At 42.8% G+C, this 27,245-nt stretch overlaps 2 protein-coding genes across 7 annotated transcripts in view; one reads left to right on the top strand and one right to left on the bottom strand.

Annotated features, from left to right (window-relative positions):
- The window catches only part of LOC110984687 (DNA polymerase zeta catalytic subunit-like), a 50,229-nt gene extending 49,526 nt beyond the window's left edge, over nucleotides 1-703 (bottom strand). Inside the window, exon 1 of one of the 3 annotated variants that reach the window (XM_087146387.1) lies at nucleotides 485-703. The gene's annotated coding sequence lies outside the window, so the exon portion shown is untranslated. The remainder of the gene's footprint in view (nucleotides 1-484) is intronic. The other 2 variants (XM_087146386.1, XM_022245109.2) reach the window with 2 other exon arrangements.
- A 2,571-nt stretch (nucleotides 704-3,274) lies between these two features.
- Nucleotides 3,275-27,245, top strand: part of LOC110984629 (protein mono-ADP-ribosyltransferase PARP4-like) — a 39,019-nt gene continuing 15,048 nt past the window's right edge. For 2 of the 4 annotated variants that reach the window (XM_087146428.1, XM_087146427.1), the window contains exons 1-28: nucleotides 3,615-3,819; nucleotides 5,665-5,799; nucleotides 6,659-6,857; nucleotides 7,335-7,401; nucleotides 7,816-7,894; nucleotides 8,873-9,034; nucleotides 10,203-10,358; nucleotides 11,564-11,701; nucleotides 11,821-12,012; nucleotides 12,495-12,652; nucleotides 13,391-13,528; nucleotides 14,135-14,233; nucleotides 14,947-15,130; nucleotides 15,835-16,021; nucleotides 17,170-17,300; nucleotides 18,094-18,312; nucleotides 18,921-19,123; nucleotides 19,895-19,976; nucleotides 20,717-21,047; nucleotides 21,366-21,624; nucleotides 22,197-22,296; nucleotides 22,849-23,019; nucleotides 23,386-23,466; nucleotides 24,223-24,405; nucleotides 24,841-24,963; nucleotides 25,310-25,465; nucleotides 26,508-26,562; nucleotides 27,043-27,117. In XM_087146428.1, coding sequence (XP_087002554.1) covers nucleotides 3,763-3,819; nucleotides 5,665-5,799; nucleotides 6,659-6,857; nucleotides 7,335-7,401; nucleotides 7,816-7,894; nucleotides 8,873-9,034; nucleotides 10,203-10,358; nucleotides 11,564-11,701; nucleotides 11,821-12,012; nucleotides 12,495-12,652; nucleotides 13,391-13,528; nucleotides 14,135-14,233; nucleotides 14,947-15,130; nucleotides 15,835-16,021; nucleotides 17,170-17,300; nucleotides 18,094-18,312; nucleotides 18,921-19,123; nucleotides 19,895-19,976; nucleotides 20,717-21,047; nucleotides 21,366-21,624; nucleotides 22,197-22,296; nucleotides 22,849-23,019; nucleotides 23,386-23,466; nucleotides 24,223-24,405; nucleotides 24,841-24,963; nucleotides 25,310-25,465; nucleotides 26,508-26,562; nucleotides 27,043-27,117 — 4,120 coding nt within the window. In that variant the 5' untranslated portion in view covers nucleotides 3,615-3,762. Of the gene's footprint in view, nucleotides 3,433-3,614; nucleotides 3,820-5,664; nucleotides 5,800-6,658; nucleotides 6,858-7,334; nucleotides 7,402-7,815; nucleotides 7,895-8,872; nucleotides 9,035-10,202; nucleotides 10,359-11,563; nucleotides 11,702-11,820; nucleotides 12,013-12,494; nucleotides 12,653-13,390; nucleotides 13,529-14,134; nucleotides 14,234-14,946; nucleotides 15,131-15,834; nucleotides 16,022-17,169; nucleotides 17,301-18,093; nucleotides 18,313-18,920; nucleotides 19,124-19,894; nucleotides 19,977-20,716; nucleotides 21,048-21,365; nucleotides 21,625-22,196; nucleotides 22,297-22,848; nucleotides 23,020-23,385; nucleotides 23,467-24,222; nucleotides 24,406-24,840; nucleotides 24,964-25,309; nucleotides 25,466-26,507; nucleotides 26,563-27,042; nucleotides 27,118-27,245 lie in introns of those variants that run through there. The other 2 variants (XM_087146429.1, XM_087146430.1) reach the window with 2 other exon arrangements.

Genomic DNA, 27,245 nt, shown 5'->3' with positions numbered 1-27,245 from the left:
TGGATAAGGTTGAGAAATTTTCCATAGAAATCGGTCAACAATAGTTGGGCCAGCCCAACATGCCAAACTGCAGCACTATAGTTGGAACTCCCAGATATAGTTGGGACAGACGCTTTAGTTGGGGCCTACCACGGTACTAAACAGTAACACATACATGTACATGTATGAATGTTAGCCCCAGCACTAGTGTGGCACGGACTCTCGCTATCCATCCTAAAGGATGGAGCGGTAGCGAGAGTCCGTGCCACACTGGGGCTAGTATGATAGGCCTACATGTACATACGATCTGACGATGGTCTGACGGTGAGCCCGAACTCGCTCACCAACATAACGAAGAGCACTTGAGTGCAATTTTGATCACCACAGCATCTGTCAAATACCGAATACCTTGTCTTCATTCTTTTCGGAACTAAGTCAAGATCTAAGTGATACAGCTTAAGGAAGATATGTGCTGTATACTCCAAGATAAGTGGGAAATTCTCACCTGCAATTTCAAAACACCGACACACCTTCCAGCCCTCCGCATACATGGCGTATCCGATCATTATGCTCTGTACATTGTACGCAATGCATGTGCAAGTACACAGTGACCATTCCGCTTGCACATTAATTTTGTGTACAATGTACACGTCAGAACTTGTAGTTGTACGTAACTGGCTGTTGGAAAATTAATTCAACGGAGGGCGCTCGAGTCACAACAATAACTTCTGCATTGAAGAATTTATAGTGAAATATGCATATGAAGCTCAATTCTGCAAATCAACGATACGCTTTGGCATGACAAAAAACTGGTACTAGAAACGCTATGCATGGTGATAACACATTGCATGGGAACCAGTTCTTTAGTAGTCTTGCTTCGTGCGGCACCGTTCCCCTACTAACTGCGCTAACCTGGATGGGGCTCAAACCAACTTGCAATTTTTGCACATGGGCCTACTATTAGAAAGGGTATTAATCCATGTCCCTTTCTGTAGGACGAAGTTTGTCAACCATGCACAGTCCTCTACCCGATCAATCATGGGCATCCCTGCACATGCAGGGTGAAGCATTGGTATCCTCATCAACTTGACACGCTCAATTAACCCGGGACAACAATGCATGAGTGATGGCCACTGAAAATTGAAAGGAAAATGAAAGATGAGACAGTGAACTATTTTGATTATGTGTTTTGAACACCTGTTAAAATGTGAGTATATTTACTGATTTTTGGTGGGGACATTGGGGATCGACAAGTAGGGACATTATCAATGTTGTATATGGCAGCTAATTTTCTTGTCTGTACCCCTGTGGGGCCTATGGGGGGGATCAACGGTTTCGAGTCAACTCGGACCCAAACCAACTCGGACCCACAACCAACTCGGACCCAATACTAACTCGGACCCAAGACCAACTCGGACCCAACCCCAGGAGCGTGATTAACTTGTTGAAAATGTTTATTTTGTCCACTTTTACATTTTAGCATTTGGTAAATGACACTTTTGCACTGCATGCTGCCTAGATTTAACGTCCTCTCTACACGTTATGCATGGAAACAGTGGCACAGGCTTCCCAGAATTTTTCCGTTTTCGAGTTTGAACAGGCATGGTGGTTAAAAACCGTACACTAGGACTAGATTTGATATCAGTGATGTCTTGGAACAAGTGATAAGTAACCGACGAGCGTCATATTTTTATGGAGGCACATTTCCTTTTATGTCTTATTTGCCGCTTGTTATCTGGAATCTTAATTTGTAATCTTCCATTCTTGAAACCCTATGATCGGGGAGTGGGAGCTTGGGACAACCAATGGGAGCAGCTTTTGCAGTGTGATTGACAGTACCATGTCATTGACGCCGCAGTTTTTAGGCACTCCAGATCACCAGCAGAATTCGAATGAACTTTCACCAAACAGCCCCCAAAGTTTTTGTTGCAATAAAAAGCCACAGATAGGCCTTCTGATGTACATAAGATATACTGCATACGTACAACAGATACTGCAGATATACATCAATGTCACGAACATTGACCTTTTACAGTGTCTAATGGTGTTATCCCCCACCTCACTTTTCATTTTTTTTTTTTGGCCTGGCAAGTCTTACACCTTCACCTTGCCCCATCCCCCCGAATACCGGCAAAATTTAGGCAGATGGAGGAATTCATCCATTCAGGCCTAAGCTGACTCTTCAAATAACTCAAATAGGTTGGTAATCTTGAACAACACAAATCAAATCATTTTAAAATAAAAATGTGGAATATTTCCTATTGGCTTAAACTTGGAGACGGTTTTGAAGCGTCGTATGTCTGCTTGCGAGCTCGTTATTAACATTTTGTGATCCCACGGTTTCTTATTTTCTGCAATAAGACGTGCCATAATCACGAGGGATCATAGAATTATTTATATAAATCTCGAATTTGGGATTGATAGTTTCCGGTTCAGAGTATTTCTTTCACAAAAATCCCTACAATGCGGGCCTATTTTGGATAGAGGCAGGCGGGTACATTCATATGAGCGCATAGTTTTACTACTATTAGGGGGGTATCTTCGGGAAAAGGCGAATAAAAAAGTTCATAAAATTGAAACGAAAAGTGATCAATCTGGCCATAATCTTGAAATTCCAGCCAAAAAAATGAAGACCAACCTCTTCGCGAGGTTCAAGAGTCGGCACTATTTTGGTCTACGGGCGCGTATTTGGTGTAATGCAACCTTGAGGCTGAGTGGGTCCGAGTTGACTCGAGGTGGGTCCGAAATGGCGTGGGTCCGAATTGACGTGGGTCCGAGTTGGTTGTGGGTCATAGATGGTGGTGGGTCCGAGTTAGTATTGGGTCCGAGTTGGCGTGGGTCCGAGTTGGTCCTGGGTCCAAGTTGGCATGGGTCCGAGTTGGAATGGGTCCGAGTTGGTTTGGGTCCGAGTTGACCTGATCCCGGATCAACTGTCCTAATCAAGGTCAAAAGCAAGGCTCGCATTTCCAAAGAAAGCACAACGACTGCTGTAGAGACTACAGGTACCAGATTTATCAACAACGACCTTCACGCTTGGCCCGCGCGACATAAAATAAACTTGTACAACCAAAGAGCAAGGACCCACCAAATCCTGTATCTTCATCAACTTTTCATAGATGCGCTTTAAACTTGTTCCAGACTTTGCAGTCACATATACCCGCATCCATTATTCTTAAGCTGTAATACTGAAAATGCCGTTCATTTTTGACAATAATTTCTGAAGTTCTAAAGTATCGAGAAACGAAAACATAGGACTGGAAATTCTCTATGGTTTAAAGCGCGTAATTTCTATGAATAGAAACAGTCTAAAAATAGCAGTATGAAGTGAAAGAAGATGATTCGGTGAGGGTGTAGGCTGTACGGTTGCTCAAGTTTTCCACGATCAACTTGAAGGTTTTTATGGAACGATCACTGACGATCGAATTCCTTCATTGCATCGTGTAGAAAGGAGACGTAAGTGTGCTTTTCTCGAGCTCCGTGGGATAATCTCCTTCCTCCAGAGCGAACAGAATTAGACATGTTACTGTAGTGTTAGATGTAGGCCTAGCCTTATCACCAGCTGGCCCGATCCCGAGGCCTTCCGTAGGACTGATTTTGCACAACTGTGGAAAGGCATTGTGGGAAGGGAAAAGGACAATGTTTGCCCCTTTTCCCTGCCCAAACGATGCCTTTATACTATTGTGCAAAATCACTCTTGTGGTCTGACAATTGACATGTTCTGAATGGGTGGTCTGTGAGGCTGAAGTTAGGCCTTATTTGCTTGTTTGACCTTCGGCGTTCGACATGTTCGATGTTAAACAAGCACTGATGGTAGGCCAACTGTTCGATGATGTTCAACAAGTAAGTAGGCCCATGGCCAAGCCGTTTGACATTCAAGATGCACATCCCAAAGAGCGAGGGAGTGTAAAAGGGACAAAAAACAAACTGTGCCAACTATACATTTCACGGCTTGTTGGACCCCGAAAAACCCCATGCCCCGCGGGTTGCAAGGAGTCGACGATGATTGAGGAGAACATGACATCAGATTAAATGTAATCTCCAGGTGGGGCAGGGGTTTGGGTATTTAATTTCGCTTTGAAATAAGAAGTGTGATGCATTAACTTTCCCACTCTGGTTTGCAAGCCAAGAATTCAACCGACAAGACAAGTCCTTTTTGTCAAAGCCATTTTGACCTTGGTAATCTGCCTTTGCCCTGGTTGAAATGGAGGTTAAGAGGCGGGGCGTGGGATTGATGTATATCATTTGATTGACTGAAATAGTTTTTATGAAACGGCAAGTACACATGCATATACATGTAACACTAACCGTTTTTTCCCTCTAATAATTATACTGATTGTAAAAACATCGCCTACATTTTCAGGGTTTGTTTGACCCTGAAAAGCCCCATGCCCAAGGTTCCCTCTGGGAGACTTGAGTTGTTTGTGTACACACATCACTGTGAATGGCACGTACAATACATAATGTATAAATAGGATAGATATATGGGTGCATGGCAGAGTTTGGGTTTTTTTGTGCTTTTTGCACTCTAGTCTCTTAGAGATAAGCATCCATCCTCAAATAGTTACCTGTTCAACGTTCAAATATCAAACGGTTACTTGTTCAACATTGAATGTCAAATGTCAAACAAGGAACGAGGAACTACATGGTCTGTGACAAGTCTGATGTCTTGTGGTCGATCGGTGGTGACTTTGCTATATGTACATGTACCGCCAGAACTGTGAGGTCCAATATCCGCCCCGCTCCCACAAGCAGGGCGGACGTCGGACCCCCACAAGCGGGGCGGATGTCGGACCCCACAGTGACAGTGACTTCGCCTGTTACTTTTCTCCATGATTCAGTCATGTCCATGGACGTTGAAAAGTTTAGGCCTGCAGGTACCCCCAAGCAGGCCCAGGCAAGGGCCAACTTGAACCAAGCCCATTTTTTAAATCAAATTTTTTCAAATTTAAATGAACAACTTTTCAACCACGTGTACATGTCATGTCAGAAAAAAAAATCATTAGCCACTTTCACAGAGCGTATTGTTTTGGTTGACATGGACTGGTGTGTTATCTGCAGATAAAAGGAGTTGAACTTGCTGTCTTTGGAGAAAAATTTTGGGTGATTTGGAGCACTATAAATAATCGGTTAGAGGGTGCCATGGTGAGAGATACTTGGGAAACATTTTGCTTTAGGTTTGTGTGAAATCACAAAGAGCCGCTTCTTTTAAACCTGCCCCCTGAGTTCCCTAAATTCCTTGGGGCTCCAAAGATGTAAAACAAAAGTGGCCAGTGAGTATGAAGGTTTCGTGTCATGTCCTTACATGTACATGTACTTTGATCCCATTTTTTCACTTATCACTTTATTATTATTTATCTTCCTTTGCAACTTATTTATATTTACATGTACCTTTTATTTTTTTTTCATTCATTATTCTGTGTTTGTCCTACATGTACGTGTGCACTTGGGGTATTACAGTTTGCAAACTTAACGTAGCACACACAGGGGTCTCATGCTCGACAACCTTTTTTTTTACAAGACCCCTGCTCCTTAAAAGGATGTTGGTAAGCAGGATTGGGCTGGAAAATTCCAAAGCTTTGTCAGAATTCAGAAAAATCCAGAACTAAAGGAAAGTGATTGGACTACGGTATGTCCCAGTTTGATCACATTTTCATCCTGCGTGCTGGTGCTTGGTGATATTTGCAGGGGATGGGCATTTTTAGCGACTGTCAGATAGCCTTGGACCTTGATGCAACCCAAGTCCCCTTCAAAAAGAAACAACTGCTCAGGCAACAGGTGACCAGCAATGGAGGAGTCATCTCCTATATACTCACCAAGAAGGTAAGTCAGGATGCCAGGATGCTGAATGCACAAATTTTCTTCCCCCAAAACTACAAGTGCATCTACATTGTATTATTGAAGCCTTGTTCGGTAGTTCTGGTTGCAACTTGAAAAAAAATGGTAACCACTTCCAAGCTGCAGGTTGTAACTGCAACCACTGTAGGACAATAGATGTGCATGCTATTGAATGCTGAAGTCATTTATCTCAAAGTACACAATTGTTTGCAAAAGGCATTAGTGTGAGAACCAGTGCTGGACCAACACATTCGTGTACTCAATTTGTTTGCTCTTCATGTCCTTGTTCAAATGGGGTCATCACATTTCAGTTCTGACTACCAGCAACAGCAAACTGATTTCAACTTCTGTTTACAACGCGGCAGGGGCATGTTTTCATGATTAGTAACCAGAAAGTCATTTTTGACTACCAAAAATAACCTAGAACAGGTTGAAAGAGGTCCACAAGAAAGGCAGTACTTGCCAGACGCAGTCATGTCACCCTAGAGATACAATGTACATATACTGGGAGGAAAACCCCAGAGGAATATTCTGGGTAAAACCAACGGAATCAGGTAGGGACTGAGAACCCCAATTCACATGTGGACCAGGCCAAGATTCAAACCCGGACCACAGAGGCGGAAGGCGAGGAAAGAACCACTTCACTAACCTGACTCCCCGCCCACCTGAGTTCCCATTTGGGTTGAACAATGACGTCAGACAGGCATAACCAAATTTGCAAAAACACCCAACAAATTAAATGACCAAAGCGAAAACACATTTCTGGCTGCTGTCACAACTTTTGTGAATGTTTAAATCAAGCTCATTTTTGGAAAAAAATAATTTGCTGGTGATTTCTTCTCAGACCTCCTACCTTGTCGCCAGCAATGGGCCAAAGACGGCTGACTCCTACAAGGGACGCACGGCCAAGAAGCAAGGGGTGCCAATCATCAGCATGGGCTTCATTGAAAGGTGCCTAGAGGAAGGAAGGCTGGTAGACCACGAGGACTTCTTGCTGGTGGGCAAGACCAGCAGCATGCAGTTCAGCTCCGGCAAAATCATAGGTACATGAAAGTTGTGTTTGAAGGCTGCGGGCGCAGGATTTTTCAACATGTCATCACTGATATTACAAATGACCGTACCTCAGACTTATTCAGAATGGAGAGCTGAACTTTAATCATCACATACCAGTTTCTCGTTTTGCCCTTAACGGGTATGCATGTGAGGATCCGTGCGCAAGTCCATACATGCGGTAGTTCTGAGATAAAACTGTTGCATAGTTTGCATAGTTGACATGGTTGACATAGGGCATGCGTGAGCATCCATCCTACTTGTTGCTATGCACACTACATGCAAACTACACATGATCAAACAGCAGTACGCAAACCTTTTCCTTGGTCCTCAAATCTGAATGGCAATTGAACATTTCTGACTCTGAGGTATGGTATAACGAATTTGACTTTTATCTTGAAGGGGGGTGGTCAATTTTAGCTCCCCTTGGTATCTGTGAGAGTCAGGTTTGTTTTCTTGATTGTCAACAGCTGCAAAAACCCAACAGGAGCCCAAGAAGAAGGCCAAGGTGTTGTCCTTCAACATTAATAAGTTCAAGTGAGTGTATTTTCTTCTTTCATCTTTTCTTCGTTTCTGCTACTGGTGCTTTTTCCCCGTCCTTCCAATCAAATGTCAAGTCAATCAGCAAGATTAAAGTCTGATTTCAAATCTTTAGTTTCTGCAGAAATGTTCAACTTGCGGTTGAGCCAAAGGCGGCTGATTTAGAAACCACTGGCTTGTTGTTTGATTTCATTTCATGGTGTTCCCTTTTTTTCTCTTTTTTTTTATGAATTGCAATCATAGGGTAAATGCTTCAAGAGAGTTATTGAACTATGCCTCTTTATTTTGTGGAGGAAAAGATAAAAAATTACAGTTTGCTCAAGTATAATTTTGCATTCCTGAAAAGTCCGAATAATATTTCACAATTGTTTTTTTGTGGTCAGCATAAATTTCTTTTCTACATGTACTCAGGGTCTGGCCGTGGGGAAGTGTTGACACACCTGCTTATCCTGAGGACAAGTATGAGATTGCGAAGAGTGTTCTTCTGCAGGTACCTGTACTCTTATGAAGCGCTTGATTATGCTATTTTTTGCTGCTAGTCTATGGGTTCTGTCTGAAAAGAGATCTATGGAACTTCTTTTGATGATTATAATTGTATTGCTCATACTTTACAGTGCTTTCCATCTACATGTCCGTGTACAATCTCAAAGTGCTTTCCAATAATCATCCTGTTCATTAACACACCAGTCAGTGGCTGGTGTAAGGCACCTTTCCATATGTGCGTCAAATTGCTCCCAGGACGATTTCGATGGCACCAAACCCAACGCACACATGTGTTATGGTAATGGAGTTGATTTTGTGTCCGTGAAAGTGAAACGCATGAAGGTATCGTAACGCAACGCACCCAAAAAGTGTACATATGGAAAGGTGCCTATAGCCTACTCTGGTGACCGGAATTAGAAACCTTGACTGCAGGCCCATTCTGTTCACACCTGGGTGGTAGGCACATGTTGTGACTTTGCTGGTTGTGCATGCTGTCTCTATATACAGATAATTTTGTATCTTTTCATGTGCTTTAATTTACCAGTTATGCCAGTCAGCAGGGAATAGATCTTGTTGATTTTGTTTAGACAGTAGGCTAGAGCAGCATCAGTCTTTAGAGGAACTTCCATCTCAGACACTCAGATCCTGACACCAGGAGCCAATTTCATAGAGCTGCTAAAGCACAAAATTTGCTTAAGCGTGAAAAACCTTACTTGATAAATAAGGTTACCAGCTAAAACTCCATGTGATGTATAGTGTTTTGGCTTGGTATTCACCTGTCTTTTGGTTAGCATGACAGTCACATAGATTTTGAGCTGATAACCTTTGTTTTTAAGCAAGGTTTTTTGTGCTTAAGCAAATTTTGTGCTTAAGCAGCTCTATGAAATTGGCCCCAGATTGTAAGAGATGATTTGGGTGATGTCAGTAAGATTTGAACGTTTATCCCTTGTTCAGCACCAAACCAATTTTCTTTTTGGCTTTGCAGAAGAGAGACACCAGGAGTAAAGATAGACTCTTCTATCACCTGGAGTTACACGTGGTTCCTGATGATGTCTTCAACTTGTCTAGGAACACCAAGGACAGTGGGCCAGCGTGTGATCACCCGTTCAGGGTTTTCACTCATCGCGGTGTACTCGATCACTTGATGGTACGAGGACTAGGAGTAAATGATAAGTTCTTAGCCCTTATAATGTCGTTCAAGCACTTTTGATACTAATCCGTAAGTGTGATTTCAAGGATGCTTACCCATTGCTAATTGGACTGATCCGGCAAGGAGATTTTTAATGACCCCTAACTTTTCATCAGTGGCATGAGGATTAGGTTACAGGCACCTTTACAGATTTTGCAACACCTACATATAACAGCATCGACACTGGTAACCATCGGCGAAATAACTCCAGTTTCACAGAGGGCAAAACAAAAGACATTTCGTGCACAGCTGATCCTATTGAGTGTGTTTAAAGAGCCTGGAAAATATTGACTCGTGGTACATGTAAATCCATGGAAAAGTGGGTACATTATGGGTACATTATTTGCAGAGTACATGAAAAGAGCCCGTGGTCAGTCTCAAAAGAAAAGATTAGGAAAAGGGATGCCTGTAATAACCCAAGCTAAAGTTGAGGGACCTTAGCCGCATCTATTCTTCTGAGCATAAATGAATGTTTAAGACTGGCCAGGCGTGCACGGTATTTATTCACATTCATAAAACCTTTTGAGTCCGAAAGACAGAACAAGTTGAAAAATTATCAATTTATTTCCAACCGTTTTATTCAACACTTTTGCTTCATGTTTTCATAAACGCCCTTCCAGCCATGTTATGGTAGGGGCCAAAGGTATTCACTACCCTTATATGGACATTGGTGCACACGTTGCATGTGCTACTTGGGTGCTGAAGAACATGAGAAGCAACGTAGGCCGTGTCCGAAACAGGTTTCCAGAGCTACGGCTAGGTCTATTGTCTACGCGTCTCCACGCATTTCCAATGGAGCGAAGACCTAGACCTAGCTCTAGACAAGAGATTCGGATGCAGCCACTGTGTGAATTTCAGTCATTGTTTTCTCAAGCAGTTTTAAATGTTATAATGCTTTGGGTTAAAAGTGGATTGTTAACCCTAACAGTCCTCAGTCCTCCAACAGGTGAAGGATTGAGGACTGTTAAGGTTAATGTGTGAATAATTTGGTTACTAATGTAGCTCCCAAATGCTTTTGTTTTGAAAAAGTCTCTTCAGGGCATATGCATGTTACTGTGCTCAACAACAGCTTTGCCGATGTGTTAATATCTTTTGAGGAATGCATAATTCCATTTTTATTCCACAGGACGAAGACTCTGGCGCCAGAGAGGTCCGCTACTGCAACTCCAGTGAGGAAGCTCTAGAGACGTACAGCTTCCTGTATCACCAGCAACAGCAGCATGGCATGAGCAGAGGCAAGAAGGCAGCCTCGCGCTGGATCGGCTCCCCTAAATATAGACAGGTACAATGGAGCTGACGGCTCAGAGGGGGACGGAATTCTGGGTTATAGGAAGTGGGATCGTTGGTAAGAGGCTGCAAGACGATGTGCCTAGGAGTGAGGGGAACAGTTGCTTACCTAGTGTAGAGTCCAGGACTCAGACTCGGGTTTCTCTCGAGTTGCAATTTGGTGACAGACTTGCCTTGAGTCACGTCAGCAAAGGACATGGACTCCATGCACGTTTGTTTTCACTCCCTGTGCTTACGTGAAAACGAGATCGTACAACTTTGCAGATATTTACCTACCTGCACTTGATGGGTTCTAGATTAAGTTGAGTTGACTTGGTGCCGTTCTTGTCAGCAACGTTAGAAGCAGCGTACGAGGCCACCCAGTTGCACTGGTCTTCATATATTTTAGATGTTTAGAAGCGAGAGGTCAAATTTTAGCAGGACATTTCTCTTGCAGGTCGGGTAATTTTTAAGTTTCTATAAATTAATATGCTAGCAAACATTATGCAAAGGTCTTTTTCCGAGAAGATTTTTTAAGAAGTAAACGAACAGAAATTATTACGTATTCTAAAATTGTTGCACATTATTTTTCCTATCCAAAGGTTCCAGAAGCATTAAAATGCTTCTAACCAGATGGCTTATTTTGACAAAAAATGCATTGAGTCTTTTCATATTGTGATAAAAATTTCTCCCTCTTTGAGCAATATCCCTGACATGATGGAGAGGCGATAGTTCAGAACTCTTTCGCTATGCACGTACATGCACATGATCACAGACCAGTCTGCCTTCCCTCCATCCACTTTCAGTGTCTTAAAATGAAGGTTGCCAAAAAGCCTGAAGTTTTTGATTTTTGTTCCCGAATCATACCAATCCAACAAAATTCTGCATGCATATCTATGTGATTTACACTATTAACTGTAGGGTTAGGTCTAATAAATTCCAGAGAGGACGTTAAGGGGAAAATCTGATGATGTTCCTGAGCAAGCCTGTTTATCGCAATGCTGTATGTATGTCCTCCCAGGATGTGAATTTTTAAATATCCTAGCCTTTGTTCTGTTCTCTGTTCTCTGCGGTTCCTGGTTCCCTTTTCACTCTGTTTTCTGTTCCGTTTTATTTCATTTTGATTTATTTCCCCAGTCACACTCGTATACCTCTGCCAATTTCATGGCTTGACGGTCAGGGATAGCATTAAACCACAATACTTGAATTGCTTTCTTCCAGACTCAGCTGAGCATCGGGGAGGAAGAGGATGAGATGAGTCTAGAGGTGGCCTCCCTGGTGGCCAGTCTGTGGAAGGAGACGCTGGGAGAACTGGAAGACATCCTGGCTGTGGACATCAAGACCCTCACCTCCGAGAAGGTACACGCTCTGGATGATTTCTTCTGGCTCTCTGCAGTTGACTTCGCAAGGCCAACTCGCATTCGGCAAATAAACCTTCTTGTCCATTTTGTTTTCATATTTTGACATCTCATCAACAGGTGTCCAAGGCAGAGAGCATCCTCCTCCAAATCAGGAAAGCTCTGGATGGGGGAGGTGACGATACTGATAAGTTTGAGGCGAGCATTGAGACCCTGAGCCAGGAGTTCTACAGCCAAATACCCCACAAGAGCGAGCACAAGAAAGACATCAAGACAAAGAGTGTGATCGCCAAGAAGCAGGATTTGTGCCAGGTACTGGTCTCTCGGTGTGTTAAATAAAACTTTTACTCATTCGAAGTGAGGTTATGGAATATTCAAATGTAATCCAGTTTGGGAGATGGATTATCAAAAGTTTCCCAAGATATATGAAAACATTTTGAAAGACCCATTGTTTAACTTGTACTTGCTGGCAGAATCTAGTACTAAAATCTTATCATTTTGACTTTGTTCATATTCCATTATTGTCAACCTCATTCTCCTGTTTTGAATCTCTAGCAGTTGGCTTTAGCAAAGTAGAGGGAAATCATTTCTAGCTGCATATTTCCCTTTCAGAGTCTCTTGGTGATTTTGTGATTGCAATCACTCTTAATATCTGTCACATCTAGATGACTATTTGTCATGACTATCCCAAATTTGCCTTGTTTTTCTGTCGCAACCCTTCGAACAGCTCAAAAAAAGGTATAAGGCAAGAAGTTTTGAAACTCACAACATATCTTCACCTGTTCATTGGTCAGCTTATCAAAGACGTAGTCAGCGTGAGCGAGACAACTAACTGGTCGCAGCGGAGCAGTGTAGAGTCCAAGTACAGAGCCCTACGCTGTCACATCAGCTGCTTACCCGACAACCATCCCCACTACTACGATGTCAAGAACTTCATTATCTCTACACAAGGGTATGAGCCCAAAGCCTTTCCGAAAATGCTCTAGTTAAAGTTCGTCAAAAAGCTGTTTTGAAAAAGGGGTCCCCAATTTTTTTCCCACTTTTACAATAAATTACAAGCCCTCGGCTTTTGGATCTCAGAAATGGATAAAAATCAGTTTACACTTGTTCTTGACAGTTCCGGCAGTGGCTTAAAAACTCAAGAGTTGAACTAATGAGGCACCACTGTGGGCATATCTCAGTCTCTTGATTATAATAAAGAATAGCTTTGAGTAAAATGGCTTTTCAAGCTACATGTTCACTTATCTGACTTAGTGTTTTGAGAATGTGCTGTCTGTTCACGTGCTGAGATGAACTCTGAAGCAAAACTGACACTGAATCTGAGACCGCATTGAGGTCTGAATAAGGGCTTGGATTTGAGGAGAGAGGATAAAACTGTCCCTGACAGTATTTGTGTTGTCGCACATCATTCGAGGTAGACCTAGGGATGTGATGGTGTATGGGTTACCATGAGCGGTGATGAATTCTTAACTTTTGCTTGCTAGCTGTTGTACAAATGTTTCCAATTCAACGTACATGTACCGTCAAATCTTGTCGTACCTTGTTTTGTTGCTGTCAAAAGTGTGCTTGCTTGGTTGTACTGAAATAAGTGACCCCTAGTTTGCTTACTGGAACACTGGGGATAACGAGCACAAAGTACTTTGACATGCCCAAACCATTTTTAACCTGACGATTTTTATGTACTTTGAAGGAAGAAGCAAGCTGAAATCCTGCGCGTCTTTGCTGTGACGCGCCCTTTAGAGTTAACTAGCTTTGATGCCAAGCTGCACAACAGTCGTCTGCTGTTCCATGCATCCCGGCCAGCCAACTTTGTGGGCATCCTTTCAAGGTCGGTACAAGTCCCAAGGCAACACTGTGCACCAAGAGAGTGGAATTCTATTCAAATCTTGGGAATGAGCTTGTCCAAATTTCAATGGAGGATAGAATATGCCACTTGTGTAAAACTTTGCTTGGTTATACGGATACACAGCACACACATTCTTTGCAAGTTATTTTTTTAGCTGTTAACAGTTTCTGTACTGTTGTCGAGGGATTGTCAGTCTTGTGTCCTCATAGGCATGGTATAAATTTGTAAGTGAATTTCCGCCACTGATTTGCAAAATAGGAACCCTCAAAGAAAACTTGAGGAAACTCACCGATTGAACCAATAAAGCATTGCCCAGTTTGTCAGTGCCTTTATGCTGGAGAGTCAGTACTTTCCGCACCTTGCTTATGGGCCAGATGTGCACTGAAAATGTGCATATGGAAAGGCCTCTTCAGTTTGCAAGCGTTACTACCCCTGGTTTCTATGCAGTCAGGGACCACATCCAAGTTTGTGATGTGGTAGAGGGAAGGAATATGTATTGTGGAAATGAGTTGTAAATCAGTGACTATTTCAAGGAGCTCATTATGATGCGTTGTATAATGGTGCTGCTGGTTGTGTCAATGCCAACAGAGGCCTTATCCTGCCCAAGGTGGTGGTGGATGACTTTGGCGGGGAGAGGACGGATGCTGGCATGCTGGGCAGTGGAATCTACTTCGCTGACAACTTCAGGTATTTCCTCCTGAAGCATGATTTTTTTTTTAATTTGATACAAGTTTGAGCAAAGATATGGTAACCGTGGCAACCTCTAAGAAGGCACTACAAAACCTGCTCTTTGAGCCCTGCATGAAGTTTAGGAAGTGAAGATTGAGCACCGAGAGAACTAAATTTGAGATGGAAGAGACCGAGAGCAGTGTCATAATCGATTCTGTCAGAAGTCCTTACAAGTCCATCACAAGGCAATCAGTTGGTGGCAGATTCAAGTACTATTCAAATGAACTATGACAAAAGCATTCCTGTGTTATTGTTCACCCTGTTACTTCAAGTCCTAAGTAACAGGGTAAACAATAACACAGGAATGCTTTTGTCATAGTTCATTTGAATTTGATCATTTCTTATGTCTCTGGACCTGTACTTGAAATTAGCTGCCAGTTTGACTTCTCTGCTAGCCACAGAATAATATTCTGTTATGCACTCATGATCGCTTTTTGTGCTTTAGTGCAGGACTAGCCAAGAAATTCTGCACACACCCTCGAATCCTTGCAAAATATATGCATGCGCATAATCTGTGATTCGTTCTTCACCATAAAACAGGACTCGTATCAGCAAAGAGCAACAGCGTACCAAGCGTACATGTATTGTCTTTCAGTACAGTGACAAAGCCACGAAATTGGGCCTTCGTTATCCTTGCGTGAGATGATTTCCCTTTTTCTTTTCAACCACAGCACCAGCGCCAAGTACTCCCACATCAGCCACACGCGAGGCACCCGCCTGATGGCAATCAACCAGGTGGCCCTCGGGATATGTTATGAGACAACCAGCTACCATAAGGACTTCACCAAACCCCCGGATGGCTTCCATAGCGTCCAAGGGATCAGGAATGATGGCTCCAATCGTTCCGATTTCAAGGTGACTGCGTATGCATACTGTTTTCTGTCAGTGAAGAACTTACATGTAACTGGCGATCTTTTCAGAGCTCATTTTGTTTTCTTTAGTTTGAAATTTTGGGTGCTGTGCAGCTTAGTGGTTCAGGTTTGTGATAAGGATCATAGAGTAAGGGGTTCGAATCCAACAGCTGGTTACATTTTGTCCTCTCAGGTCTCTGGTCCTTATTGAAAAATTGCAATAAAAGGTCATTATTAAACAATATAGATTTGGTTAAATTGGAAGTATATTGGCTCTAAGAACTAGTTGTACAAATACAACAGCCTCGGACATGTTTTGTTCCAGATAAATATTATTTTCCAGCTCAGAATCAGGGCCTTAGTGTGTTGCCCAAAATCATTTGACTGTCCTAAGGACCTTTTATTTACTGAACCAACGTCGTGACCTCGGGCAAGTGACTTTTGTGCTGTGTTTCGTGAAGCACTAAAATAGACCAAAATGAAGACCTCTGATTTGTCAGCTGCACCGCAAAGTGACGGACCATCCATAGACTTTATACACACGGTACGACAGGTTGTGGTGCTGGAACTATCCATAGTACGTTAGTTCGTTATGCATCCGATGACTTCAAGCCGTTTGCTTTGTCCAGTCAGAGTGCAAACAAACCTTTACCAGTCAGATCTGTCCCGTTCCAAAATCTCATCGTTCAGAGGACTTTAATCCTGCAGGATGACGAATATGCAGTTTACAGCACTGAGCAGCAGCGTCTGCGCTATGTGGTTGAGTTTACTCTGCCCGGTGACAAACCCAAGCTGACCACTGGTCAAGCTCTCGCCGGCGAGGCTAATGTTTGCAGCGAAGAAGACAGCGATGGTCAAGCCAGCGATACGGAGGGGGACAAGTCGAGCGCCATCGGTAAGCCGTATACAAAGTCCTTTTTCAATTTTAAATTTCAGATGACCTTTAACCCTTAATTGCCATTTATATGAATACGCTTTGTTGGATTTTTGCAGTTTGGTATCAAAACTTGTACAAGACCTTAATGGAAAAAGTCACAACTAAACAACTTTGATATTTGTAGCAGTTCAGGAGTAGTGGCAAAATTTCCAGTTAATTGATCCACGGCCAGTAAGCCTTTTGCGAGTTAAATTTGAATAATATCTGGTACACTGAGTTCTTCAAAGTCACGTGAACGTAACACGATTTGCATTCTTCATGCTAAAGATCCTGTTGCTATACCTTGTGATTCAGGGCTAACTTTTGCTTAATTACATATGAAACACCTTGCACCAGTGCATTGTTTGCCATGGATAAGGAGGGCTCAAAGGAACCAGTCCATTCCATAGATTGTGGTTGCTATGCAAAAGCTTGCCTCGAATCACGAGGTATAGCAACAGTATCTTTAGTCTGAGGATTTCGAAATGTTATGTTTGTGTGTAATCAGATAACGCAGTGTACCAGATTCAAATTTTAACGCACAAAAGGCTTATTTGCCTTCAGCAGAAGCACCCCCTTATCGCTTGAAAAAAGCCATGTTTATGGGGAATGTACATTTGGTTGGTAGTAACAGTAACACGTGGATTTCGTAGTCATTTGTTAACCCAAAAAAGTGCAGTTCCCAGAAAAGGAGGCTTCATTGCTAGGAAAATTAGTCCAGCTCAGGGCATATTGGGGATAATTCCTGACAGGGGTCCATTTTTTTTCGTGTCCCTGTGACATCTGACATATAATTTTGTAAGTTCAGAACACATTTTCTAATTTCCAAGTTAAATGCGAATTACCTGCCAAACAAATAGTAATATTTTGAAATCAATTCCAGTGATATTTCCATGTCAAATAATAGAGGTCAATGTAACTGGGACACAAAAATGTCACACTTGTGGACCCCTAATTTCTGGAATTACCCAGTAGTTATTTTTGGCCACTCTGCACTCCACATGTGCTCAGCTTGGTGTGTAGTATTTGGACTGTAGCGATGCAAGGTTGCATGTGCTTTATTTTCTTGTATCTCTTCTGTCCAACCCCATACATCCTACACTGACTTCCGTTTGTTCTCAATTCAGACCTGAGTGACGTACAGAGCATCGAGGATCCTCTCGATAAAGTCCAGCCTGGACTCCTCTCCAGCAGTGACCAGCCCATTCCGCTCAAGGCTGTGCATGTGAGAGCCAAGCTACTGGACTTGGCAGCTCAGGTGGGCATTAATGAACACTTCAGGAAACAGGCACACAATTTAGCCACGCTTGGTGGAAAAATGTTGACAATTTAGTTTCATTCTTGAAAGAGTGAGCTAAATATATGTATGTGGCAATTTATTGGGAGGGACGTCATTGTACAGGAGAGAGTTTGTCTCATGCCAGTGTGTGTGGTTGCATGGGTGTGTATAGAGGGGCTTGTGGGGTACCGGAACAATGGAAAGTACCCCATAGGGTACTTGTGGGGTACTGAGATGGTACCCCAAGGATTTCATGAAATAGATATTTCAAACGTACTCAAAAAGGAGGAATTTTCAAGTGCCATTCATCTGTCACAAAATGGAGAATTTCAAATAAGGGACGTTCAGTCAAATTTCCGAAGTAGGAAAGTCAATCTGGTTCAAAATGGGAGTGATTTTAAGATTGTTATATGTTGTGTGGGAGTTTTGTACACGAGAACAAAGGAAATACCCCACAAGTACTGTATGTGTGTGTGGTTGGGTGGGCGTACAGGTGTGTCTGTGCTTTAATGATTCAACGCAGACCGTTGATTAGCAAACACGATCCAACTTTGCCGACTGTGTCCATGTTTGTGTTAGTCGCAGAATGTTACCAGATGGCTGTCTGTCATCTCAGACTGATCAGTGATGCTCTCTGTGTCGCTTTATGCCAATTCGGAAACCAGGCTTCAGAGCCTTTAGACACGTTAGAGCACATACAAGTGGAGTTATTGAGCACTGTCACACATTTCCCCTGGAAAGCTACATCTCTCATTTCTTCCCAAACCCCCAGGTTGTCGTACTTCAAGTGTACGCAAATGACAGCGATTTTCCCATAGAAGCCAAGTACGTCTTCCCGCTGGATGAGCAGGCGGCAGTTTGCGGCTTTGAGGCCTTCATCAATGATAAGCACATTGTGGGTGAAGTGAAGGAGAAGGAGACTGCCCACAAGGAGTACAAGGAAGCCATCAGCAAGGGGCATGGCGCCTACCTCATGGATGAAGAAAAGCCAGTAAGCAAATATATACACGTCAGAGGATGCCAGGCTCCTAAATTCGTATAAATGCTCACGTGTAACCAAGTCTGAAAAACAGAAAGACTTCCCTCAGGATAGACAACCCTCAAAACGCAAGGGGGGGATCTACCCCCTATCAGCAGTTCCTCCGGTATCGTCACAGCACAGGTTATTTTGTGGACAGCCATCAGGACTTTTTTCAATATTTCCTTGCAATTATTGTGAACCAAGTTTATGAAAACTGGACATAAAAATGCAATTTTTTTTCATTGACATGCTCAATGCACATGCAGGTCAACATGCCGGAGACCATGAACTCAAAATGAACATACTAACAAAACCCTATTTTGGATTGAATTGAATTTTTTACGGATTTTAATAACCACAGTAAATGTTTCATATGCCAAGTTTCACAAAGATAAGGCATGAGACAGCTTAATTCTTGTGTAGTTGCTGACCCCAACTATGAGTGGTCCCCCCCCAAAAAAAACCCCAGCTCTCTTTTAGGGTAAGTCTGAGTTTTTATCAAGCCGGCTTGGGAAATTTCAAATGTTAAAGCTTCTCCGCTGTTATTTTAAAATTTTGATTATTTGACCCTCCCTCAGGATGTGTTCACTGTGAGTGTGGGCAACCTCCCACCTAAGACCACCGTAGTGATCAAGATCACCTACGTAGCTGAGCTGGCCGTGGATGGGGACAAGATCCTCTTTGGCCTGCCAGGGAGCGTGGCGCCGTGGAGGAAGGACGAGGCCCTGGCCCAGGAGACGCAGGCCGACGTCACCACGGTTAAAGTCAAAGACACCGACAGGTCAGGCAGTACTCTTTGATGCAGACGATATTAAAGAGTCTAGCCCCAGTGTGACTTGTATGTACTTGATATAAAGATGATGTTTTCCTTGATGCAGTGCTAGAAGCGTGATATGGGTGAGTCACAATACAGTTTGCCACCAAGAGGTCACAGAGAAGCCTTTTTCAAAGACCACCTTCGGAAACAGTCTGCACATTTTACTTGCCAGCTGTGAACAGAGAACTTGTCTTTTTCTCAATTTTTGGGGGGTTTGGATGGAAGATTTAAAGTGTAATTTGAGTATTACTTTAAATGTTTTTGTCATACAACAGAAAACTCTAAAAATGTGACAAATTTCCATGGATAAATGCCTTTGTTTTTTTGTTGACTGCAAACTTGGATTATGGCATCTCCATGCTAGTGTCTTGGGAGTGTACTGTTTTGTGAATTGCCCATATTAGCCACCTAACCCTAATTAAAAACATAAATATACCATATATCAAAAAGGGAAAAAGTGCTTTAATGATTTTTGCCCGATGTTTTTCATCATCTTAACCGAAAATGGTTCCAAGCCATCTGTGTTATTCTCAGTACATCGATAATGAATTCTTGTGTATTGGTTGATAAACATTTTCACCATTTTTGTTCTGCATCTGCCATCTAATAGATTTTGGCCTTACGTGTCCTTTTGAAATTCAGCATGTTTAAATTTATAATTGTATCAAAGGATCTTCTCAAAGTACATTTAGCTGTGACAGCTTGGCTGGACATTGTGTGTGCTTTCCAATCTAGGTCCTTATCTGTGCATGTTGCCATAGAGATGCCTTATGAAATCCGAAGTCTGGAATCTCCTACACACCCAATCAAACGCAAGGTAATCAACATTTCCAAGAAGCAGTGTGTTCATTTATTTTATGCTTGCGGGGAAAAAACCATTACCAGTTGTCGTCAAGTCTGCTCCTAGTCAATGTGAAAGTCAGTCCACAGGCCTTTTAAGTATTGAGAGGGGCTGTTCATATGTGAAAGAATACCGTTGTCATGGTTCACGGTGTCATGGTACAAAGGAGTTTAATTAACCCTAACTGCCCAAAACCTGCCATACTCCAACAGCAGGTTTTGTGAGGTTTTGGCAGGTTTGGTACCGTACCTGAGGAACTTTTTGTTGAATTTTGTGAGACTTGGGATGAAAGGCCCAGGGAGATGGTGTTGGATTCTGCGTGAGTGGGGACACGCACAGGTCACTGTGTGCAGTGTCTGGCTTGCTGTACCAAGTGTTGGACTATGCTTGATTTTGTCAGGTTTGGTACTGTTCAGTGCAAGTCATCCTATACTGCATAGACCCATCCATACCGTATCACTCAAACTCCAACGGGCTCATTCTGTTGGAGTTTATCAGGTTTGGTACAGTAACCTGCATGTACAAGTACATAGACAAGTACAGGAACCTGTTGGATTTTGTGAGGTTCAGTATGCTTTCTACTGCAGGAGCCTAGGGTTTTAGGGTTAATGTTTTTCTTTCTACTCCTGATTGTCTACCGGTTGATCATAAAAATTTTTGGTCAAAGTGTTTGTTTTTCTGCACATGCTGTAAAAATTAAGTTTTATTTCTTACAGCAAACTGCCAGCAAAGCAACTGTCTGCCTTGCAGATGACTGCCTGGGACTGGACGACGGCTTCCAGCTCCTGATTGGCCTGGCAGAGATCCACGTGCCCCGCATGTGGGTGGAGAGACACCCCGAGGACAGCGACAGCCAGGCCTGCATGCTGACCTTCTACCCGGAGTTTGAGGCCGAGCAGACCGACCAGTCGGAGGTGGTGCTCCTGCTGGACTTATCCAACTCAATGCGGGGAGGGAGCAGCCTGCAAGAAGCCAAGAAGGTTGCCCTCCTCGCCCTGCATCATCTGCCCAAGGACTGGCGGTTCAATGTCGTTGTTTTTGGAACAGGTATACAAATTTCACTCTTTCGGCAAAGCACATTTTTTGTTTTACTTTCAATGGGAAAACAAGATCTGAATGCATGAAATCTGAATGTGACCGACGACTAATAATAAGACGACTTTTATTGGTTTCTGCTGCTAGTAATTCTCAATAAGTATGTATCCAAAATATTGACTAAACTCAGTAAAATTATGTTCTCTGTAATGTTAGATAAAGATAAAGATGACCACCATATCTTGCCTTAGATTAAGACATTGGGTCCCGCGACTGACCAAAAAGCACCATTCATGCTTCTGAAAGAAGGTGACATTGGCCGTTTTCCAGATTTTGAGGAGCTGTTCCCACAGAGCCAAGCCAAGACACCAGACACTGTGAAGTCGGCTACCAACTTTCTGCAGGGCTTATCTGCTGCCATGGGCAACACCGACGTCTGGCACCCCCTGCGGACCTACTTCATGCTGAAGTCAGGCCAGCTGTGCAACATCTTTATCATCTCGGACGGCCACGTCAGTAACGAGGACGCAACCTTGGAGGCTGTCCGCCGGAATTGCCGCCATACCAGGGTGTTCACCCTCGGTGTTAGGTTTGTTCGGAATCCCCGTTGTGACAAAGTTTAATACATATCTGCTCACATGGCTGATTGATTTTTTGGCAAATTTCATTTTTGCATACTTTTCTCATGAAAACACAGACAACGTTTTAACTGATATGATAGCCCATATTATTAAGTTGATAGGTCAACTTTATTTTTTCTTGTTTTTACAATTTTGTTATTGATAAGGAGACATTAGTTCGTAAATATGAAAGTCACTTTGTCAAACAGAAATTCTAGAGCGTTTGGCATATATTTGTACACAGTGCGCCCATGTTCACAACGTGTAATATGTTACAGAACACAGAGTCTTGGAGTCTATACATTGCACATTTGAAACGCCACTAACATCTGTTGGATATGTCACTTTGTCAAAGTGCTAAACTGAGTTTGCACACATAGTGCAGTTGACAAACAGTTTCATGTTTGTACCAAGAAAAACAAACACTGAGCATCATTCATGTTGTGAATCGCCTGTTTAGTGAGAGTAGGAGCCAGTGAAATAGGGTTTCCCCCGTCTGTGGATTTTTCAGAACTCTATGTCGTCCATCTTTTTTTCACAGCGCCACAGCCAACAAGTATCTCCTTCGTGCTGTGGCCACTGCTGGGGCCGGAGCCTTTGAGTTCTTTGACAGCAAGACAAAGTCCAAGTGGGAAGGCAAGGTCAGTGACTACACTATTTTATTCACGGTTTTAGGGATGGCTAGGGATGTGTCTATTACTTGCATATTCAGATATTCTGTGGGTTTATTTTCAAAATTGAATATTTGGATACGATAATCAATGTAATATAAAAGGGAAATTTTAATTATTCTGGTAAGAAAATGCATGCTAAAAGCATGTTGTGAGGTGTCGTAATAGGCTGTTTGAATATTTGATCCACATGGAAGGTTGAATTCAGTATCGGAAGCTGGTAAACTAATTTTCACAGCCAAGGACTTGTTTGTTATCCAGCCAAGAACCGGTTTGATCAGTTCATAAAAACATTTTCCACAAGAAGCGTCTGTATGCCGGTATACTGACAATGACTGATGTGGAATTTGCAGTGGAGAAATTTCCAGCTAATAGCTTAGGTCTTCAAGTCTTCAACCTGGGTTCTGGGTGGTGGGTCACATTTGTGTAAATGCCTGCGATTGTTCGCATTTGTTTTTTATTTAAACACAACGTACTTCCGATTTGCAAGTCTTTCCATTTTTTTTCCACCAACACTGGCAGATCAAATCCCAGCTGAGCAAGGCAGCCCAGCCTGTCTTGTCCTCTGTCAGCGTGGACTGGTGCCAGTTTGACGATGACGCCCCGGCTCCCATCCAGGCACCCAATAACATCACCTCCCTCTTCAGCGGTTCCCGGCAGGTGGTGTATGGCTTTGTCCCACACTGCACACAGGTATTCAATGAATTAAGTGCCTTTTTGGAGGAATTGTTTTCTATAGGTGGCTTGGAACATTTCGCTTTAATTTATGTCTGTAATTTATTTATAAACATGGTGTGGGAGTGTGTGAGTTTGTTTCTGCATTCAATTGGGGACCCTGAACAATAGAGGACAATAAGGTCCCCCGATTGACAGAGGGTCCCCGATTGACAACTGTGTACAAAACATATGGGCGGTCTTCTAAAAAAGTTAAAGTACAAACAAAAGAGGAACGATAGGGTCCCCAGTTGCAGGTAAATACACACTTGGGTGTGTGCTTAGTGTCAGGTAGAAGTGTAGTTCTGTTTATCGACACGTTTCCTCTCTGCATTCATTTCTCAGGCCACTCTGCGAGCCAATAATGAGGGTAGAGAGGTGTCTACCATGGTGTCAACCCATGAACTCAGCATTACACAGGGAAAGGTAATGGAAACAGACTTAGCCAGTGAATGGACCTCGAGTCGGACCAAGAGAGGGCGCTATTTCCTTCGCAATGGAGGCTCCTTTGGTTCTAATTATGCGTCACGAGCTCACGATCAACTGGGAAATGCAAGCGTTGCAGTCGCATTACTACCAGCAAAATGAATATTCCTGACGAACGTGGCTCTTGTCAACTGATGAGGGTGTGCTTTTGCTCGAGGCAGATAGGAGTAACACGCACACTTATCCAAAGTTGTGGTTTGAGGGAGCACTGCGCACAACTTGACAGGAGGTCGTAATGTTGCCAACACCATCTCCAACACGATATCTAATTAGTTCAAAGCAGTTTTAATCACTGCAAACGAGGTGTAACTTTTGGCTGAAAACTCCATATTTTGAAAACAGATTCCTACTGATAATGACTTCTTCAAGTCATTAGCTCAAGATTTATTTGGCACCTCTTACCGCATTATGGCCTTTTTCACATACTGAGGCAATGTTGTGGAGCAATTTATGACAATGCTTTGCCTCAGTGTTTGAGGTGGATTCCATTGGCAAAAGCAGTTGGAATCACAGAAGTGCAGGAATGACCCAGCGCTGAATACAGAAATTACCTTGGCATGCTTGCGAGTCCTTCCTGCTAGGTCACAGAAACTCAGTGCAGGTTTTACAGATCCTCTGCAGGTGGTTTGTAGACGTTTAGAGTCTACTGTGTAGAAAGTTTCTGAAAGCCGGCCTCTCTGTTGTTCCCCATTCAAGATATTGCATCAGCTGACGGCCCGGAACATCATCCGTGACTGGGAGGAGGGCGCCCTCGCAGCCGACCGCACCCGGCACGAAGCTCGCAAGGCCGAGCAGAAAAGCTACATCATCGAGCTGAGCAAGAAGTACTCCATCGTCACTCAGTTCACCAGCTTCGTCGCCGTGGAAGTCCGAGACAAGGTCGGGCAGAGGGATAATCTCTAAACTCTTGTTAAACTGATATGAAACCTTCACAGCTTCTCAAAGCTGGTATTTGATGACATGGGTTTGTTTTTTGTAGACTTTTTGTGACTGACATATAGACGGTTTATTAAAGTGAAAGAAGGTACACCTTTGTCATGCTTTGGATATTTTCTGTGCACTGTACGTTGGGCTAGAGTGCTACTGACGAAAATCATCTGCAAAGGGATTTGCTCATTGAGGAGATTTCTACCTTAAACTATACAAGCATTGTGTGGCATTTTGTTCTCTGACAACACTTTCTGTCGTCACTCGCATCTAAATGTGCCTTTATATTGGTCCTTTAATCATGACTGGAGTTTCTTTCTTAGTCCTACAAAATCAGCCAAAACTTTCTGCTGGAGTTAAAAAGTCTTGTAAATTTTTTTTTTGTAGTCAGAAGAAGGCAAGGTCAAAACCGGGGTGGACGTGAATGACCTGTTGAAGAAAGAAGAGGTGGACTCGTTGCCTTACTTAGGCTGGCAGCAGGACAAGGCCCAAGATGCAGCAGTACCAACGGTCAGTTGGTAATTCCCGGAATACTTACCAGTTAAAAACAAAATTGCCAGAATACCTAGCCTTTGTCCGAATGTGATAATACTCCTGGGGCACATTTGCAAAAGTGAAATTCCTTTTCTTTTTAGATTTGGACTTTTATTGTTCTGATTGTCAAGACCACATTTAGTTTCTTGATTTCTTTTGATTCTCTGAAAGGAAAGTTTCTTTCGTCTCTTGCTTCTTTTCACATTGTTAGTCTTTGTTCGAGCCTCCAAGCAGTTACAGAAGAAACAGATTAGTTTGTGTTCTCTCTTGTTGCTTTGTACTCCTTTTCAAAAATAAAGTATCGGCATCCCTTTTTGTCTAGACCTTGGAGGAGCAAGCAGGGATAGCTGAGTTGCTGGACCAAGCAGAAAGAGAAGTTTCTTTTTCTGTCCTGAGAACTGAGAGATTATACCAGCAAATCCTGAAGAAACTGAACGACTCCCGGGACAAATATAAAAAGGATCCCGTGCTTCAGAGGGTATGTATAGTTTTGTTTTACATTGATGTAGATTTTTATAACAACAACTAATGATGAGGTCTGCGAATATGGTAGGATGAAATACAGGTGTGTGGGGGGGTGGGGTAAAGGTGACTACTCTCTCCCCCTGTCCTACAGGAAAAATGCAAAAACCAGGAAAGGGGAAACAAAAAAAACAAGGGAAAGAAATGGGTTAAAAGGGAGGACAGACGGATGAAAATCACCGGTATGCATGATAATAACTCAGAATGGATCCCTTCCATGATTCGTCAGTTTGCTGGTGATGAAGACTTTGTCTCCCCACCCCCCAAAAAGAAAACAAAATCTGGCAGTACCACTACGATGAAGAGAGGTCCGATTTGAAAGGGTTTTGCATTTCTTTCCTGATTTTATTTTCCATGGAGAGTGGGACATTTTCCCGGGTAAATTCTGTCTCCAGTGGTTTTCATTGGAGACATTTCAGACACCAAAACTTTTTTCTAAACCTCGAGTATTTTCTGAATTTTCTTGTGTTGTGCATTAAGCAGACATTACACACTACTGCCCTATTCTGGGTGGCCCCCCCCAACAAGAAACCTGAAGTAAAGGGTTAATTTGCCACGTTGTGTGCTGTATAACCCTGTATTTGTTGCAAGCCACGCTTCCCTGAGCACCATATCATTGGAAAACGGTGTCAAAGCCCAACAAAGGAATGTTGAATATAGTTTTCACAACAAAACTACCACCAGGCCATGTTTGATATACAACCGTACCAGTAGTGTCATAGTCTAAAAGTCGGTTTTGGTATACCATTTTGCAAACAGTGGTCCACATTGAAGTATGACAAAACGAATGCCATCATGGTATTGTTTTAAAGTATTTTGCTCCTACTTTATGACAGACATGATTATAGTCGTACAGCACACACAGCACACATCTTGGCTGCTTCAGAATTTTTTTTTTTCTGGAATTGGAATGAGATCGTCGCACCAACTTTGGTACAGGCGCATAGTTAAAAAGGTCGCTAATATGACTTTTTTTGGTGACTGTTTTTCTCCAACAGGTGGTTCGGCAAATGCAGGATTTTTGTGTCAACGTGAAGCACGAGGACTTCTCCGGTATTTTGCCCATCTCTCTGCACAAATTCCTCATGTAGCCATACACCCCATGAGGTCTATTCTGTCCTGTCTGTTTTGGTGTCATGTGAAATTTGGGACTCCAGAAAAAATGGTCTCACTGGCAGCGATGCTCATGACAAGACATTGACCACAATCTTCCACATGTGGAGTAATGAGAGTCCTTCCAAGGGAAAGGAAATCGTATTCCAAAGTCCATGTTGTCATTATCAAACTATATCATGTTTGGAATTTAATATTCAAATTTCATTTAATTGCTGGTGATTTGTGGAACTGGAAGTGGATTTTTTTTTTACTTTATGTTTTTGTAATTAGCGCTTGCTATATAATGTAACTCCTGTTGGTCAGCTTATGATGTGTGCTTTCATAGAATTGTCCTTAGTTGTCACTCCTTACTGTTTGTTGCGGACACTAAGTTGTCTTTTTTTCTTCTCTTCTTTGTTTTGGCTTGGGGGTGTGCAGACTGGATGGACACAATAACAGATGATATTGATGTGTCTGAATTGTTTGAAGATACACCCGTGCTTGCTTTTGTTGGTGAGTCACCAATTTTGGACTTCAGTCAGTTTGACTCCCCAGCAGTAATCGTTTGTTCCTTTGTGTTGGACCCATGGGGGCTGGATGGCGGGCAGCCTCACTGTGTCCTGCGCAGGACACTTGACCAT

Source organism: Acanthaster planci, linkage group LG15 (genome assembly GCF_054643075.1).
Source record: "Acanthaster planci isolate LZ-2023a linkage group LG15, COTS_SCS, whole genome shotgun sequence".
Classification (NCBI taxonomy): domain Eukaryota; kingdom Metazoa; phylum Echinodermata; class Asteroidea; order Valvatida; family Acanthasteridae; genus Acanthaster; species Acanthaster planci.
This window is presented reverse-complemented; position numbering and strand designations above follow the sequence as displayed.